The 12,570-nt window shown below is 39.1% G+C and overlaps 1 protein-coding gene across 1 annotated transcript in view; it reads left to right on the top strand.

The window, feature by feature from the left end:
* Positions 1-12,570, top strand: part of DPYD (dihydropyrimidine dehydrogenase) — a 365,931-nt gene that overhangs the window by 340,969 nt on the left and 12,392 nt on the right. The window contains exon 21 of the mRNA XM_069789317.1: positions 9,669-9,812. Within this exon, the coding sequence (XP_069645418.1) occupies positions 9,669-9,812 (144 nt within the window). The remainder of the gene's footprint in view (positions 1-9,668; positions 9,813-12,570) is intronic.

Here is a 12,570-nt window from a genome sequence, read left to right as displayed (position 1 = left end):
TTGTAAGAAAAGATTTTTTTTTTTTCCTTGTAATAGCCTAGCTAGCACCTCTGAAACTTCTTTGAAAGGACCCAGAAACAGTCATTAGGTACTGCTAGAGTTCAATCTCCTCAGTACATGTACCCCCAGAAGAGGATGGTTGAATCCAAAGAAACACAATTATTTTAGGGTGGTTCTGAACAGCTCAGTTACCAGCCAGCTTGGAGGAGAAGGTGGGTAAAAGTATCTGGCAATGGCATTTTTTCATATAATCAGGTAATTTACAACATTGATATGGTAAGTGTATAAGCTGAATGTATGGATATATATACACCATGGTGTATAGATACACATGAAAATGTGAATACTGGACTGATGTATTTTTACTTCTGTACCAGTAAAAGTACAAAATCTTGTTTGCACAAAGTTTTTTCCAATACTAAGGCTCAACTGATACTGAACCACGTTTCCTACGTGCATTTGAATACATTTATATTTGCTTGCCTGTCAGATATTTGTTAATAGCCATTCTATTGACATCTTTGTTATGCTGCTGCTTAGCTGACAGAATTTAATCTGCATAAATGGGTGGAAAGTCCTTTCCTCACATGTCCAACAAACTGGAGACAAAGTGCCTGCCAATGTTTTAATTTCTTTTGCATGTTCTGGTTAGAGAGTGAGAAGAATGCTTTCACTCCACAGTGTCATGAATATGGTAATCTATGGAAATCACAGAAAGCAGGTACTTAAGTTAAGCACATACTGTACTACAGGAATCCCTGATGAATTCAAGTCTCTTCTGTTTAGAGAAGATGTTGTTGTCTATTAAGTGACAGACTGCCAGATGTTCATGAAGTAGCATAGTAATGTGTATCAGTATCTTCTTTTCTTCACCCCAGAAGGTAACATTTTCTTTATCATCTATGTCATCCTGGCTTTTGATTGTAAATGTCTAAGCTTGCTTCAAATATTAACTCCTTTTTGTTTTATTGATGAATATTTCATGTCTTCAGTACATTTGTAGAATGTAAGTTTTTGCTGCACTATAGGAAGCCTATAATCCTAAAATCTTTTCCTTCACTTGGTATATATAAGCTGCTAAAAATCAAACATTTGAGGTAGAACATGAAGAATTTGTTCATGATTTTGAGCTAGTAGAGGAGATTTTGGCAGTGTTAGAAAAATGATGAAAAAAGAAATAATTGTTATTTTAAATAATGGGTTTATCTGCACGCTCAAGCATGGTACTATATGTTTCATGGTGAGGTCACAGCAATATATTTTCCTAGAACACACATTAATGTTCCATCATTTTTCAGAGGGAAAAATGCTAACCCCCTCAGAATTACTGCAGGGCTGGGGGTTAGCTCACCCGCTTTAAATAATCATGGTCTAAAGAGCAGGAAGAATAGCTGAGTAACTAAATGCAATGGTATATACCCACACAGTGTGGGGAGCAGAGGTTACAGGAACAAGTATATGTGCAGTAATTACAGATTATCGAGACAGTGCTGTTTACGAAGCAAATAAAAGTTGCAAGGAAAAAAAATCAATAACTGAAAGGCAGAGTTTATTTTTTTTCTGAAGAATTGTTGTGTTCTGTCCTGTACTTTGAAGGCATTTCCACGTCATTAAAGGCAGTGATCCCAGTAATGTCTCAGCTCTAAGAAACAGAGCTGTGAGAATGTGTGAACCCTTTAATACAAGGGAGAAATTCTCTGCAGCTTCTTGTTAATGTAACTACAGCAGCTCTGGGGGCTCTAACAACTGGTGTTGGCCCAGGAAACTCACTATCAGATGGAAACTGATAGAGTGAATTACCCCATCCTCTCCATGGCACATCACCTGCCTGCATGCCATGGGGAGGGAGGACTCTCGCAGGATTCCCTGCTGGAGGTATTGGCGTGAACCTGCTGCCAACTGGATGACTCCTTCATGCCATGGGTCCTTACCACAGAGTGTATGGGAAGGTTCCATACATTAGCATTGCCAGACTGACACAAAGAAGAGCAGCTATTTAAGATAATTTAGCTTTGAATTTCTGAAAGAGTAAGAACGCCTAAAAGAATAGGAATTAGCAGCCTCACTTTCTCCATTGCCGTACATACTCAGTTTTCATTAGTTAAGCAGTTTACCCGATCAGTGGGGAAAGCTTTTGCAAAATATTCTCTCCATATATCTATGAATATGTGTGTTATTTGCCACCTTCAGAGGAACAGAATTCAGCTTTTGACTTTATTGCTGGGTTGGTTTTTTTTTCCCAGAAGGAGCACAAGCTACCTTGACATTGTGACAAGATTTTATTGTTGTTACAGTTGCTGTTCTTTGGTACTGGGACTTCGTGTTTTCTTCCTCCCTAGAAATGTTGGAGTCATGTTTCACTGTATTCTCTGAGAACAAGGAAGGAAGCAGATACCACTTCAGGAAGCCTTAGTAATCTTTATTGTTGTTGTTGTAAAGTTGCAAGAGGGTGAAAAGAGACCACTGAATGGAAACTGTTGCACAGTGTAAAGTATGGTCAAGGCCACATGTATGTGGAGCATGTAATAAGGATTCTAAGTGTATGTAGCTATTTTGAGCACATTAGACTTTAGAAAAATAAACTTGAAGGATTCAGAAGCAACTGGATAAAATCATTAAAACTGAAACTGCTTTCTTTGGAAAACTTTATATATCAAATATAGAAGTTTTCCACATGAACAAATGGGGGTCAAACATTACTAAAACCTTTGTGGTGAGGGCATATAAAATGACCCATACAAACCTGATTTAAATTCTTGTAGCTCCTGGGTGAGGGCAGCTGCCTACCTTGCTTAAATGTTAATGTTTCCCTTATATGATTGCCTTTCCATACCATGCTCCCACTTTCAGGGGTCCTGCTTCACTTATTACCCTCTTCAAAGCTATTCATTCTTGTCTGCAGTCTTCATGGCTTTAACTGTGTCAGAGGTAGTCACTTGGCTATGTAGCCTCCCAAGTTGTTTCACTCTTAGCTTTTAACCGTGCAGCTGCTTGTCTCCCCAGTTGTCTGAAGCCAACGAGAAACCTTCTGAGATGTAGTCCTGCCAAGGCAGCAAAGGGATGAAGCCCAGCTTTTCTGCATGTTTACAGAAGAGAGTGGTATTTGGGGAGGATAGCTAAACCAACTACAGATCAACTGTTCTTCATAGGAAGGGGGTGGTCAGCATGGATTTATGAAGGGAAAACCACGTTTGACCAACTCAATAGCCTACTACAATGAGATGACTGAAGAGCAGTAGGTCTTACCTTTAGCAAGGCTTTCAACACTGTCTCCTGTAGCATCCTCATAGACAAACTGGTGAAACCTGCTATAGCTGACCCTGCTCTGAGCAGGGCATTGGACTAGATGGTCTCAAGACGTCCCTTCCAATCTCAACCACTCTGTGATTCTGTGAAGGTAGTTGACCACATTTGTCCTTTCCAGTCATTTATAGAATTTGTATTTTCTCCTCTTTCTTCTCTCCTTCTTTGAGGGAAAGCTGTTGGTTAAGTAATTTCAGAGAAAGATCTATTCAGAAGAACAAGCCACAGAGAAGGAAGGTTAAGAGCCACCTCTTGTTTGATTTCTAAAACACAGCAGTGTTTTAGAACACACTAGTGTTTGCCACTATGTGGCAAAGTTTTTGTGTGACAGTTATCCATCCATTTGCATAGCTACAGAGTATGTGGGCCTTTGTTTGGTGCATCTTTACTGCAACCAGTATAGAATATTTCAGTAGGGCAATGTGAACTCTCTTTTAGCAGTTGTTCGTCAGACATTTTTCAGTCTTCATTCTTGTTCTCATCTAGTTTTGCTATGTGCAAGCAGAAACATCTACACGTGAAAAATGTAAAGTACATGAAAAAAGACAATTTGGCTTCAGTTCCATTTCCAGATTCATGAGGGACATCACTGTGTCACTTAAAATTGTTTACATGTTGAAAGTGCACAAGAGGAATTTAGAGAATGAATGCATACACATCTTCATACCTCAGACTGGAGGCAACACTCAAGGATAAAAGAAATTGGATAATGACATTACATTCAATATGTTCCCTTCACACATGAGGGAAACAGTATTTTTGAAACATGTTGCCTCATAGCTAAATGATACTGCTACCCCAAATTTCCAGGAGCCAGTGATCCCTAGAATTGTTTATGTAAGTTCTTCCTTTACCTTGTGACCACTGATCCCTGAAAGTCATTTTTGTGAAAATTATTATTTTCCAGTGTTCTTTTTGATGCACCATCTCATCAGCATATACCAGCAGGATATACTTCAGATCCGCTGGAGTACTGTAGGAGACTGTCGCTTATTTTTGGTTTATGATGATACCTAGCTGTGCCTGGTGGGTTGACCCTGGCTGGATGCGAAGTGCCCACCAAAGCCACTCTATCACTCCCCATCCTCAACTAGACAGGGGAGAGAAAATATAATGAAAGACTCATGGGTTGAGATAAGGACATGGAGAGATCACTCAGCAATTACCATCACAGGCAAAACAGACTTGACTTGGGGAAATTAGTTTAATTTTATTACCAGTCAAAATCAGAGTAGGATAATGAGAAATAAAAACTAAATCTTAAATCACCTTCCCCCCACACCTCCCTTCTTCCTGGGCTTAACTTTGCTCCTCAATTCTCTACCTCCTTCCTCCTCCAGCAGCGCAGGGGGACAGGGAGTGGGGGTTGCAGTCACTGCATCACATGTTGTCTCTGCCGCTCCTTCCTCCTAGGGGAGGACTACTCGCACTCTTCCCCTGCTCCAGCGTGGGGTCCTTCCCACGGGAGACAGTTCTCCACAAACTTCTCCATTGTGAGTCCTTCCCATGGGCTGCAGTTCTTCATGAACTGCTCCAGTGTGGGTCCCCCAGGGGGTCACAAGTCCTGCCAGAAAACCTGCTCCAACATGGGCTCCTCTCTGCACGGGTCCACAGGTCCTGCCAGGAGCCTGCTCCAGTGCAGGCTTCCCACGGGGTCACAGCCTCCTTCGGGCACCCACCTGCTCCAGCATGGGGTCCTCCCTGGGCTGCAGGGGGACAGTCTGCCTCTCCATGGTCTTCCCCATGGGCTGCAGGGGAATCTCTGCTCCAGCACCTGGAGCACCTCCTCCCCCTCCTTCTTCACTGACCTTGGGGTCTGCAGGGTTGTTTCTTGCACATATTCTCACTCCTCTCTCCAGCTGCAGTTCCACAGTTCTTTCATTCCCCCTTCTGGAATACATTATCCCAGAGGCACTACCACTGTCGATGATGGGCTTGGCCTCAGCCAGCAGCAGCTGTGTCTTGGAGCTGGCTGGCATTGGCTCTATCAATCAGACACAGGCGAAGCTTCTAGCACCTTCTCACAGCAGCCACCCCTGTAGTCCCTCTGCTACCAAAACCTTGCCACACAAACCCAATACACTGTGTCAGCTGAAGTCTGGGTCTTCTAACATTAGATAGCACCCAGCCCCTTAGTAGGAGACAGCTCCCAAATAAGCAACGCATGACTGCATCATGGAGCCATATGTGGACTTCCCCAGAATAAGGAGCAGATCAGTTTCAAAGTTAGAAATAAAGTCTGGGTCATCTGATGTATATTGCACTGCCCTGTTCACTAGCCTGTTCCACCAGTTAGGCTACTTGCTGCTGTGCCCATAAAAATTGCAGCAATCTGAAGTGGAGGATTCTCTCTACTTTTTACCATTAGGAAAGAAGCACCTTTTTAAGTTCATAATATGCTCAATTACCTTTAGATTGATCCATGAATAAATTATAATCAAAACAGACTTATTCACCTTAAAGCTTTCCTGGCTTAAGGTTTCATTGTTGATTCATTATGTTGTCAGTTCTCTATTGGCAGGGTAATGCTTTTTTATATCTGGATAGAGACAGTTTTAGTGGAAGATACTGTTATCTTTAAATGAGTAGGATTTAGCTTTTCTGGTAAGAACAAATTCATCAGTGATGAATCCCTGGAGAAACTACTGAAACAAAAATCACAATGTTGCTGGAGATTTATACAGTTCATCAGTTAAAGGGCAGCTTTTGGAAGTCCTGGTGGGAGGAGGGGAGCAGAATTTTGATTTTTCCTTTCTTTCTGTAAAGTACTTCAGCACAATATTTCAAGCTTCCAGTTCAGTAATAATGCAATTATAAACAATGAAATAATAGCACTTAATACATTTATTTTGGCCTTGATCTTCATAGAATAGAAACACATTGAATTATGGCTATATAGAGACAGATGGATACAAATAATGCAGCTATAGGCATCACTGATACAGGTATGTAAGTAGACAAGAATTACCTAATTACTCTGCTTGTTGCAATCTTCTCAGCACTTGCTATGATCCACATATTGATCATGTTAATTGCTTTTTTCTAGGCAGATGTTGATATGACAAAGATATCTGTGTATGGAGAGTTTAGTGACATTGGAATATCTAGAAATTTTTTAAAAAGTACTGTAGCAAGATTTCAAAAGCAAACAGAGTTAAACTCACCAAGTTCTGTGCTTGTGCTTTCATTGGGAATTGTGCTATTAAATCCCCCATAACCCCTACAATGATTAGATGTGATTTAGTTTTAAACTCTCTTAAATATCCATCTCTTCAGCAGTTATTTTAACATGTTTCCGCTTCTGCTATATCCAGTAACTCACTTCATTAAAATATTGTTTGCCATTTCATATGGCCTTTGACTCCAAAATGTCTGAAACCACAGCTCTGAACAATAAGCAGTCTCATCACTGTTCCCTATATCTGTGCATTACTTATAAGGGGAACCATCAATAAGTCCTTCCTAAGCTCCTGAGGCTGCATATTCATGTATTATTTATTGTTAAAGAAAAGATTGCTGGTTTTCAGTGTTGTTTGATGAAATTTGGCTTGGCTGCTTGTGAACTACTAGACTCCAAACACAAAATAACCAGACCATTTGTATGGGCACACAGTGACCTTCTGTTAAATCAGTGGAAGCTCATTGTGTATGCCCAAGTCTGGACTAAGATCTAGGTGTTTCCTTAATTAGTTCAAATTGCACTTAATCAGTTTCTTGATGAAAAAACAGCAATGCACAGGAAAGACTAAGGTTGGATGTTAGTTTTCTAGATTAATCATCGTTTCATTTATTTTTAAAAGATACAGATTGTTTAATTTAACTGCATGCATGTCAAAACATCTGTATTATGGTACTGATGGCATTGCACACTTTTAAAAATGTCTGCTGTACATTCCAGCTAGCAGCTACGTTAGATGTAAAAATCTAAATACTTCCATCTCACAACTTCAAAACTTAATTAATTGCCTTTGTAATTTGCTCTTCACCCATACACAAAAATGAATTATTTTTCTACACTTTTCCTTAGATCACCAATTTCATTTCAATATACTCGGTATTTCTGTCTGTAGAAATTACGAGATTGGGCACACCTTAAGAGAACAGAAAAGTAAATTATTTATTCTGCAAAGATTTGGCTATTCTTCCCAAAGATGATCTTCAATCAGTCAAGCCATGAACAACTGTCTCATCTCTCTACTATTTCAGTTAAAACCTCAGCAAAATTAGCTTTGCTACCTACTCTGAAAGTCAGCAATTCAATTCCTGGCCAGACAGGGAAGAGTCCAAAAATGCTTTGTCATCAGGTCTCCTGCCCTCTCCAGCCCAAATTTGTTGGCATCAGCACATAAATTAATGGAGAAAGAAAAGTTTCTCAGTGACACAGCTACTACTTATTCGTAGTCAAAATGTATTTCTAATTGATGCAGCCTAGCAGATGTACAAGAACACTTTTTACCAAAATTTATATTTTTTTAGATTTTTGCTAAAAGTCTTAGGCTTTCTTAAAGTCATATAAAGAATTGAGTCTCCCTGTGTGTGCTTTAGAGCTTATTGATTAGATTGAAATTAGAGAAATTCTCCCTTCTAGTCATTTTCCTGTTTAAACCAATTCTGGTTTTGCTGTCTTATTTGACTTTGGTATGTAAAGCCACTACCTTACCGCTGTTCGCAGTAATATTTAAAGCCTTATTTTAAGACATCCTAGAGCATTTCCTTTCCAGGATCATGTATGGCAACTGCATAGAAAGGAAAGTTTGTTTGATGTCTATAAGGAAGCCCTTGAACATGACATTCAGGAACAAAGTTCCTATTGAACAGACAAAACAAGAGCCCTTTGCTGGTGGGCAAAGTCAGGCCTCATCTAGATTTGGGACAGATGGGATCTGCAACATCCCCCACAGTTCTCCTCTTGCGTTTGCCTAGGTTGAGGCTTTGTCCCAGAGTACGGCTCAGTCTCAGGCTGCAGGAGGGCACCTCCTCTGGAGAGCACCATGAGACTGCAAGTCTTGTTCTGACTTAAAGTGAAAAATGTGTTGAGGCCACAAACCAAGTCTCGGAAGCAGGGAAGCATTTCAAGGACCTCACCTTCTGGCTCTATGTTCAGAGTGCCAAAAACCTAGCAGCCAAGAAAGCTTTTATTTGTCATAACAAGAAGCTTGAGGTCCCAAGGTTGGGTATTGTGACTGACAGAGCTCATTGAGGAATTTTTCTCCTAAGGATTAGCAGAAGAGCAGGGTAACCTCTTCTGGATTTACTTCATTTTAAAAAATAATAATGTCTAAATTTTTAAATAATTGTGGTTTTAAAATTCACATTGAAATTCCTTCTTAAAAAATTGATAACCACAGCAGTACTGTATCTTGTTCGATATGCTCTTTGAGGTTGTATTATTAGCGTGAATTAATGCTAGCGACTGCTGAGGCTATGTATCCCCTGTTACTACCTGCTAGTTTCTGCAGTACTGCAGATAAAATACTTTTGCAGAATAAGGAACTAGTTTCAGGGGAGGAAGGGCATGGTCTTTTGCATCAAGCAAAAATCCATACTTTCTACCATTTTTCATTCACCTAAATCTGTGATTGTGGCACACTACAAGTTGTCCATATCTCTGCTAGGTAAGCAAAGGGACTTCTTCTTTCAGGAGGCTGGGTGTTTTATGAAATCTGAACCAGCACTTTCATGTTCTTGGGTGAGACATGAGTTTTGCTATTCAGTGAAATCTTCCTCTAGAGTTTGCTTAATTAGGTTCAGGGATTAAATGTTGCAGAAAAGACTGCAAGTGGGACATAGAGGTAGATTAGGAGATTAGAATGTGTTTCAGTTCATTTGTTGTTTGTTAGCCTTACTTTGACAGGTCAAGACAGCCTTCTGTTATCAGAATGCAAAATACATGTTTGTAAGCTTTAACAATGTATATCGATATATTCAGATATCCATACAAATAATCTTAAACACTGGTGGAACCCTTCTAAGTAAACTGATAGTTTCACGATACCTTTCTGCATACCATAGAAATAAAGTTACACATTTGAATTATTTAACATGATACATTTGTTTATATAAGCAAGTATGCAATGGGGAAATAGAAGACCGTTGGATGCTGACCTGCAATTCAGCTATTTTTCTGCTGTGGTATATTAATATTTTAATATTCAATATATATTTTCAAGTCAGATCCTGAAGTTCATATTTGATTTTTATTCACTTCTCTCTCTGGTACAGTCTCACTGATACCAATTTCAACTTCCTGAATAAGAAGCAAGTCACACTCAGCAAGGACTTAGGATCTTGCCCGTGGGATCGGACTCACCTTTTTGCTCCACCTGCTCATTAAGCATAATCATGTTTCCTGATTTTTGTTTCAGAAACTACCCAGTTTTGGGCCTTACCTGGAACAACGCAAAAAGATAATAGCTGAGAACAAGCTTAAACTAAAGGAACAGAGCATTGCTGCTGCGCTTCCCGAGAAAAAGCATTTCTTTCCGAAGAAGCCCATTCCAGCAATCAAGGTAACAAAAATACATGCTTATGCATAAGAAATGATCAGCCATCAGGCAGTTGACATGCACAGTCATTTCTAGCAGTTTGAGTTGGTTATTACTGCTTTTAAGCTTGTTAGAGGGCATCAAAGACAACTATTTATGCAGACTTTCTAGCTTTTAACCAAAATCAATGGGAAATGATTTGTGACGTACATGTATAGGTATTTCCCTAATGTCATTTTTCAAAATGAAGTTATTCAGGCAATGGAATGGTAATTGTAGAACAAGACATGTGTAATGACTTGAAGAACAAAGTAGAACTGTTAAGAATTTCTTGCAGTTTGAATGGTACAGTATGAGCTCAGTTTTGCATGATACCTTTTGATTACTTGCGATGTGCTAAATACCTCCATCTTTCATGTAGGATCAATGGAAAAGGTTGGTGTGCAGTACATATGAAAGCTGTGTCATAGGTTTTCAGACTGAACTTTTAAAGCTGGAGAATGTTTGTCTAAGTAGCTGATCCACCATCTACAATGAGTAAATGTCAAAGTGAAAATAAAACCGGTGACCCCATCTACTGCATAATCCATACATTGGAGCTTTTCCCTTCCCTTAGGTAGACAATAAATGTCAATAAAATGAAACTTCAGAAGCTTATTATTCTGGGTATTCACTTTAGACCTTACTTTAACTTCATGTCTGAATAGGAAAGAGAAGCAGGCAATTTTTTTTTTTTTTTAAATCAGGATTCTCATGTAGGGCCTTTTATAAAGCAGTGTGAAAATTTTATCTGTTAGGTTTGTTGACTGTCTTCCTCATATATGTGAGAATATCAGATATCTACAGATAGGTAACTTTCACTGTATGGTCAGACCTGTAAGAATTCTTGCAAAAATAAGGCCAAACATAAAATACAATACAAGCACTGGCTCAAAGTAACACATAATTCCCAGTTTACCAACATATGCAGTATTCCAAGCTAACTGGCAGAACTGCAAAACCAGCCAAGGAGAAATTTTGAGTTATCTTTCTGTCTAAGTTAGTTTGCCACTTCTGTAGACCCCTCTCAGTTTTTTGGACTGCTTATTTTGGTTTATGTCACACTATTGAAAATCACTCCCCTCCTCTTGTGCTGAGATTCCCTTCTTCATGTACACAAAAAGTTTCAAAGAACAGCAATCTACTCTCTCTTTTTCCCACTATGATGAGCATTTTCAAAGCCTACTTGACCTCAGAGGTTTTATGGTTCTGTTCTCTTTGCAGGGAGAGTATTGATGTAGGGAAAAAGAGAAAGAAGAAGCAACAGCCAATAACTGCATTTTCAATGAGATAGCTTGCTTCTGAAAACAGCAGAAAACCAAAAAACTGATGCTATCCAAAAGCAAATAAACTGAATGAAGGAAATAGTTTAGCAAGAGAAAAAAACAGACATAAAAACTTGAAAAAACATAAATAAAAAGATGAGGTCAATAATTTATCAAGCCTAACTCCAAGTACAAAAGCAAAAAAGAACCAAGTAGTAGGAGATAGATTAAAAAGAACAAAAGAGGCCCTACTGCAGGGAAGAGGAAAATTAGTTCCCCAAAACAAAAACTTCTGTTTATAAAGACTTTGAATACTTCTATGTGGTGTCTGTGCAGAGCTTCTCAGCCAGAGAAATCGGGTTAGCATCTTTCTCACACCTTCATTTAAACGAAACTGAAAAAGACTGAAGCAATTAGAAGAAAGTAGGAAACACCAAAGCTGATTCCAGACAGTCTTTCAGTCTGACCATCTCTTTAGAAGGGAATATTTTAACCATAATGAGAAAAAACAGCAATGAGAAATGCCCACTAAGACATAGGAAAATACCTGTGTTTTTCTTGAAGTAGGGAACTTGCCACTACAAAGGAAGATTTTAATAAAGTTTATTATTAATAGATCCATCTATTGTTATATTGTGGAGAAAAATCTGCCAGGAAGATTCAGAATACACATTAAGGAAGCTGAGTGAAGCTTAATGAAAAAAGGCGACTTACCTGATACCCTTCCCTGATCAGAAATTCTCAAGAGAAGAGAGGCAGAGGAGCTCAGACTTGAGTGATTTATTTGTAACTGTCCAAGAATTATTCACATTTGGAATTAAAATCCCAGACCATCTCCTAGCAGTTCTGTCTTGGATGACCCTCTAGACAGAGGAGAGAATATGTTCTGTTAGTTCAGACTAGGGTATCAGGGGTGGGAATGGTCAGCTCTTATAGCTAGTCCCAGCCTAACTCTAGTTCTCTGGAGCAGTGAAGAGGTATGCTTGAAAACTGATCAGACCTGAGAGGTAGCTGTGCTTGAAAGACCTATGACCCCTGCTTTGGCTGGTTGTATTTTTGGAGGGTTGCTGCAAATTTCCTCATGCCTGCCCAGAACTCCTTCATCTGTCTAATTGGCTGTTGGGTTGGTGATATGTAAATTCCAACATTTGTTTAAATTCCACATGCTGCCAAAATGACTTTTTTTATAGATTTAAAAACCCTCTGTGATTATCCAAAATCTAATTTAATTTTTGGATGGCTTTTCCCATGGCTTTTCTCTTTATTTTCTCTTTTTTTCAATATTAATTGGAACTGCATACTTTGATATTCAGCAGAGTTGTTTCTTCTTTTCTCACTTGTCTGTAATATCAGAATTTCTGCCATATGTGGATATGTGCCCTGGATCTTTTCTTTTCAGTTGCATTTTTGTACAGCTCCCACACATGTATTTGCCTACCTCAGGTTACCTCCTTATTACTTTCTTTCCTTATACTTCC

Source organism: Haliaeetus albicilla, chromosome 8 (genome assembly GCF_947461875.1).
Source record: "Haliaeetus albicilla chromosome 8, bHalAlb1.1, whole genome shotgun sequence".
NCBI lineage: Eukaryota > Metazoa > Chordata > Aves > Accipitriformes > Accipitridae > Haliaeetus > Haliaeetus albicilla.
This window is presented reverse-complemented; position numbering and strand designations above follow the sequence as displayed.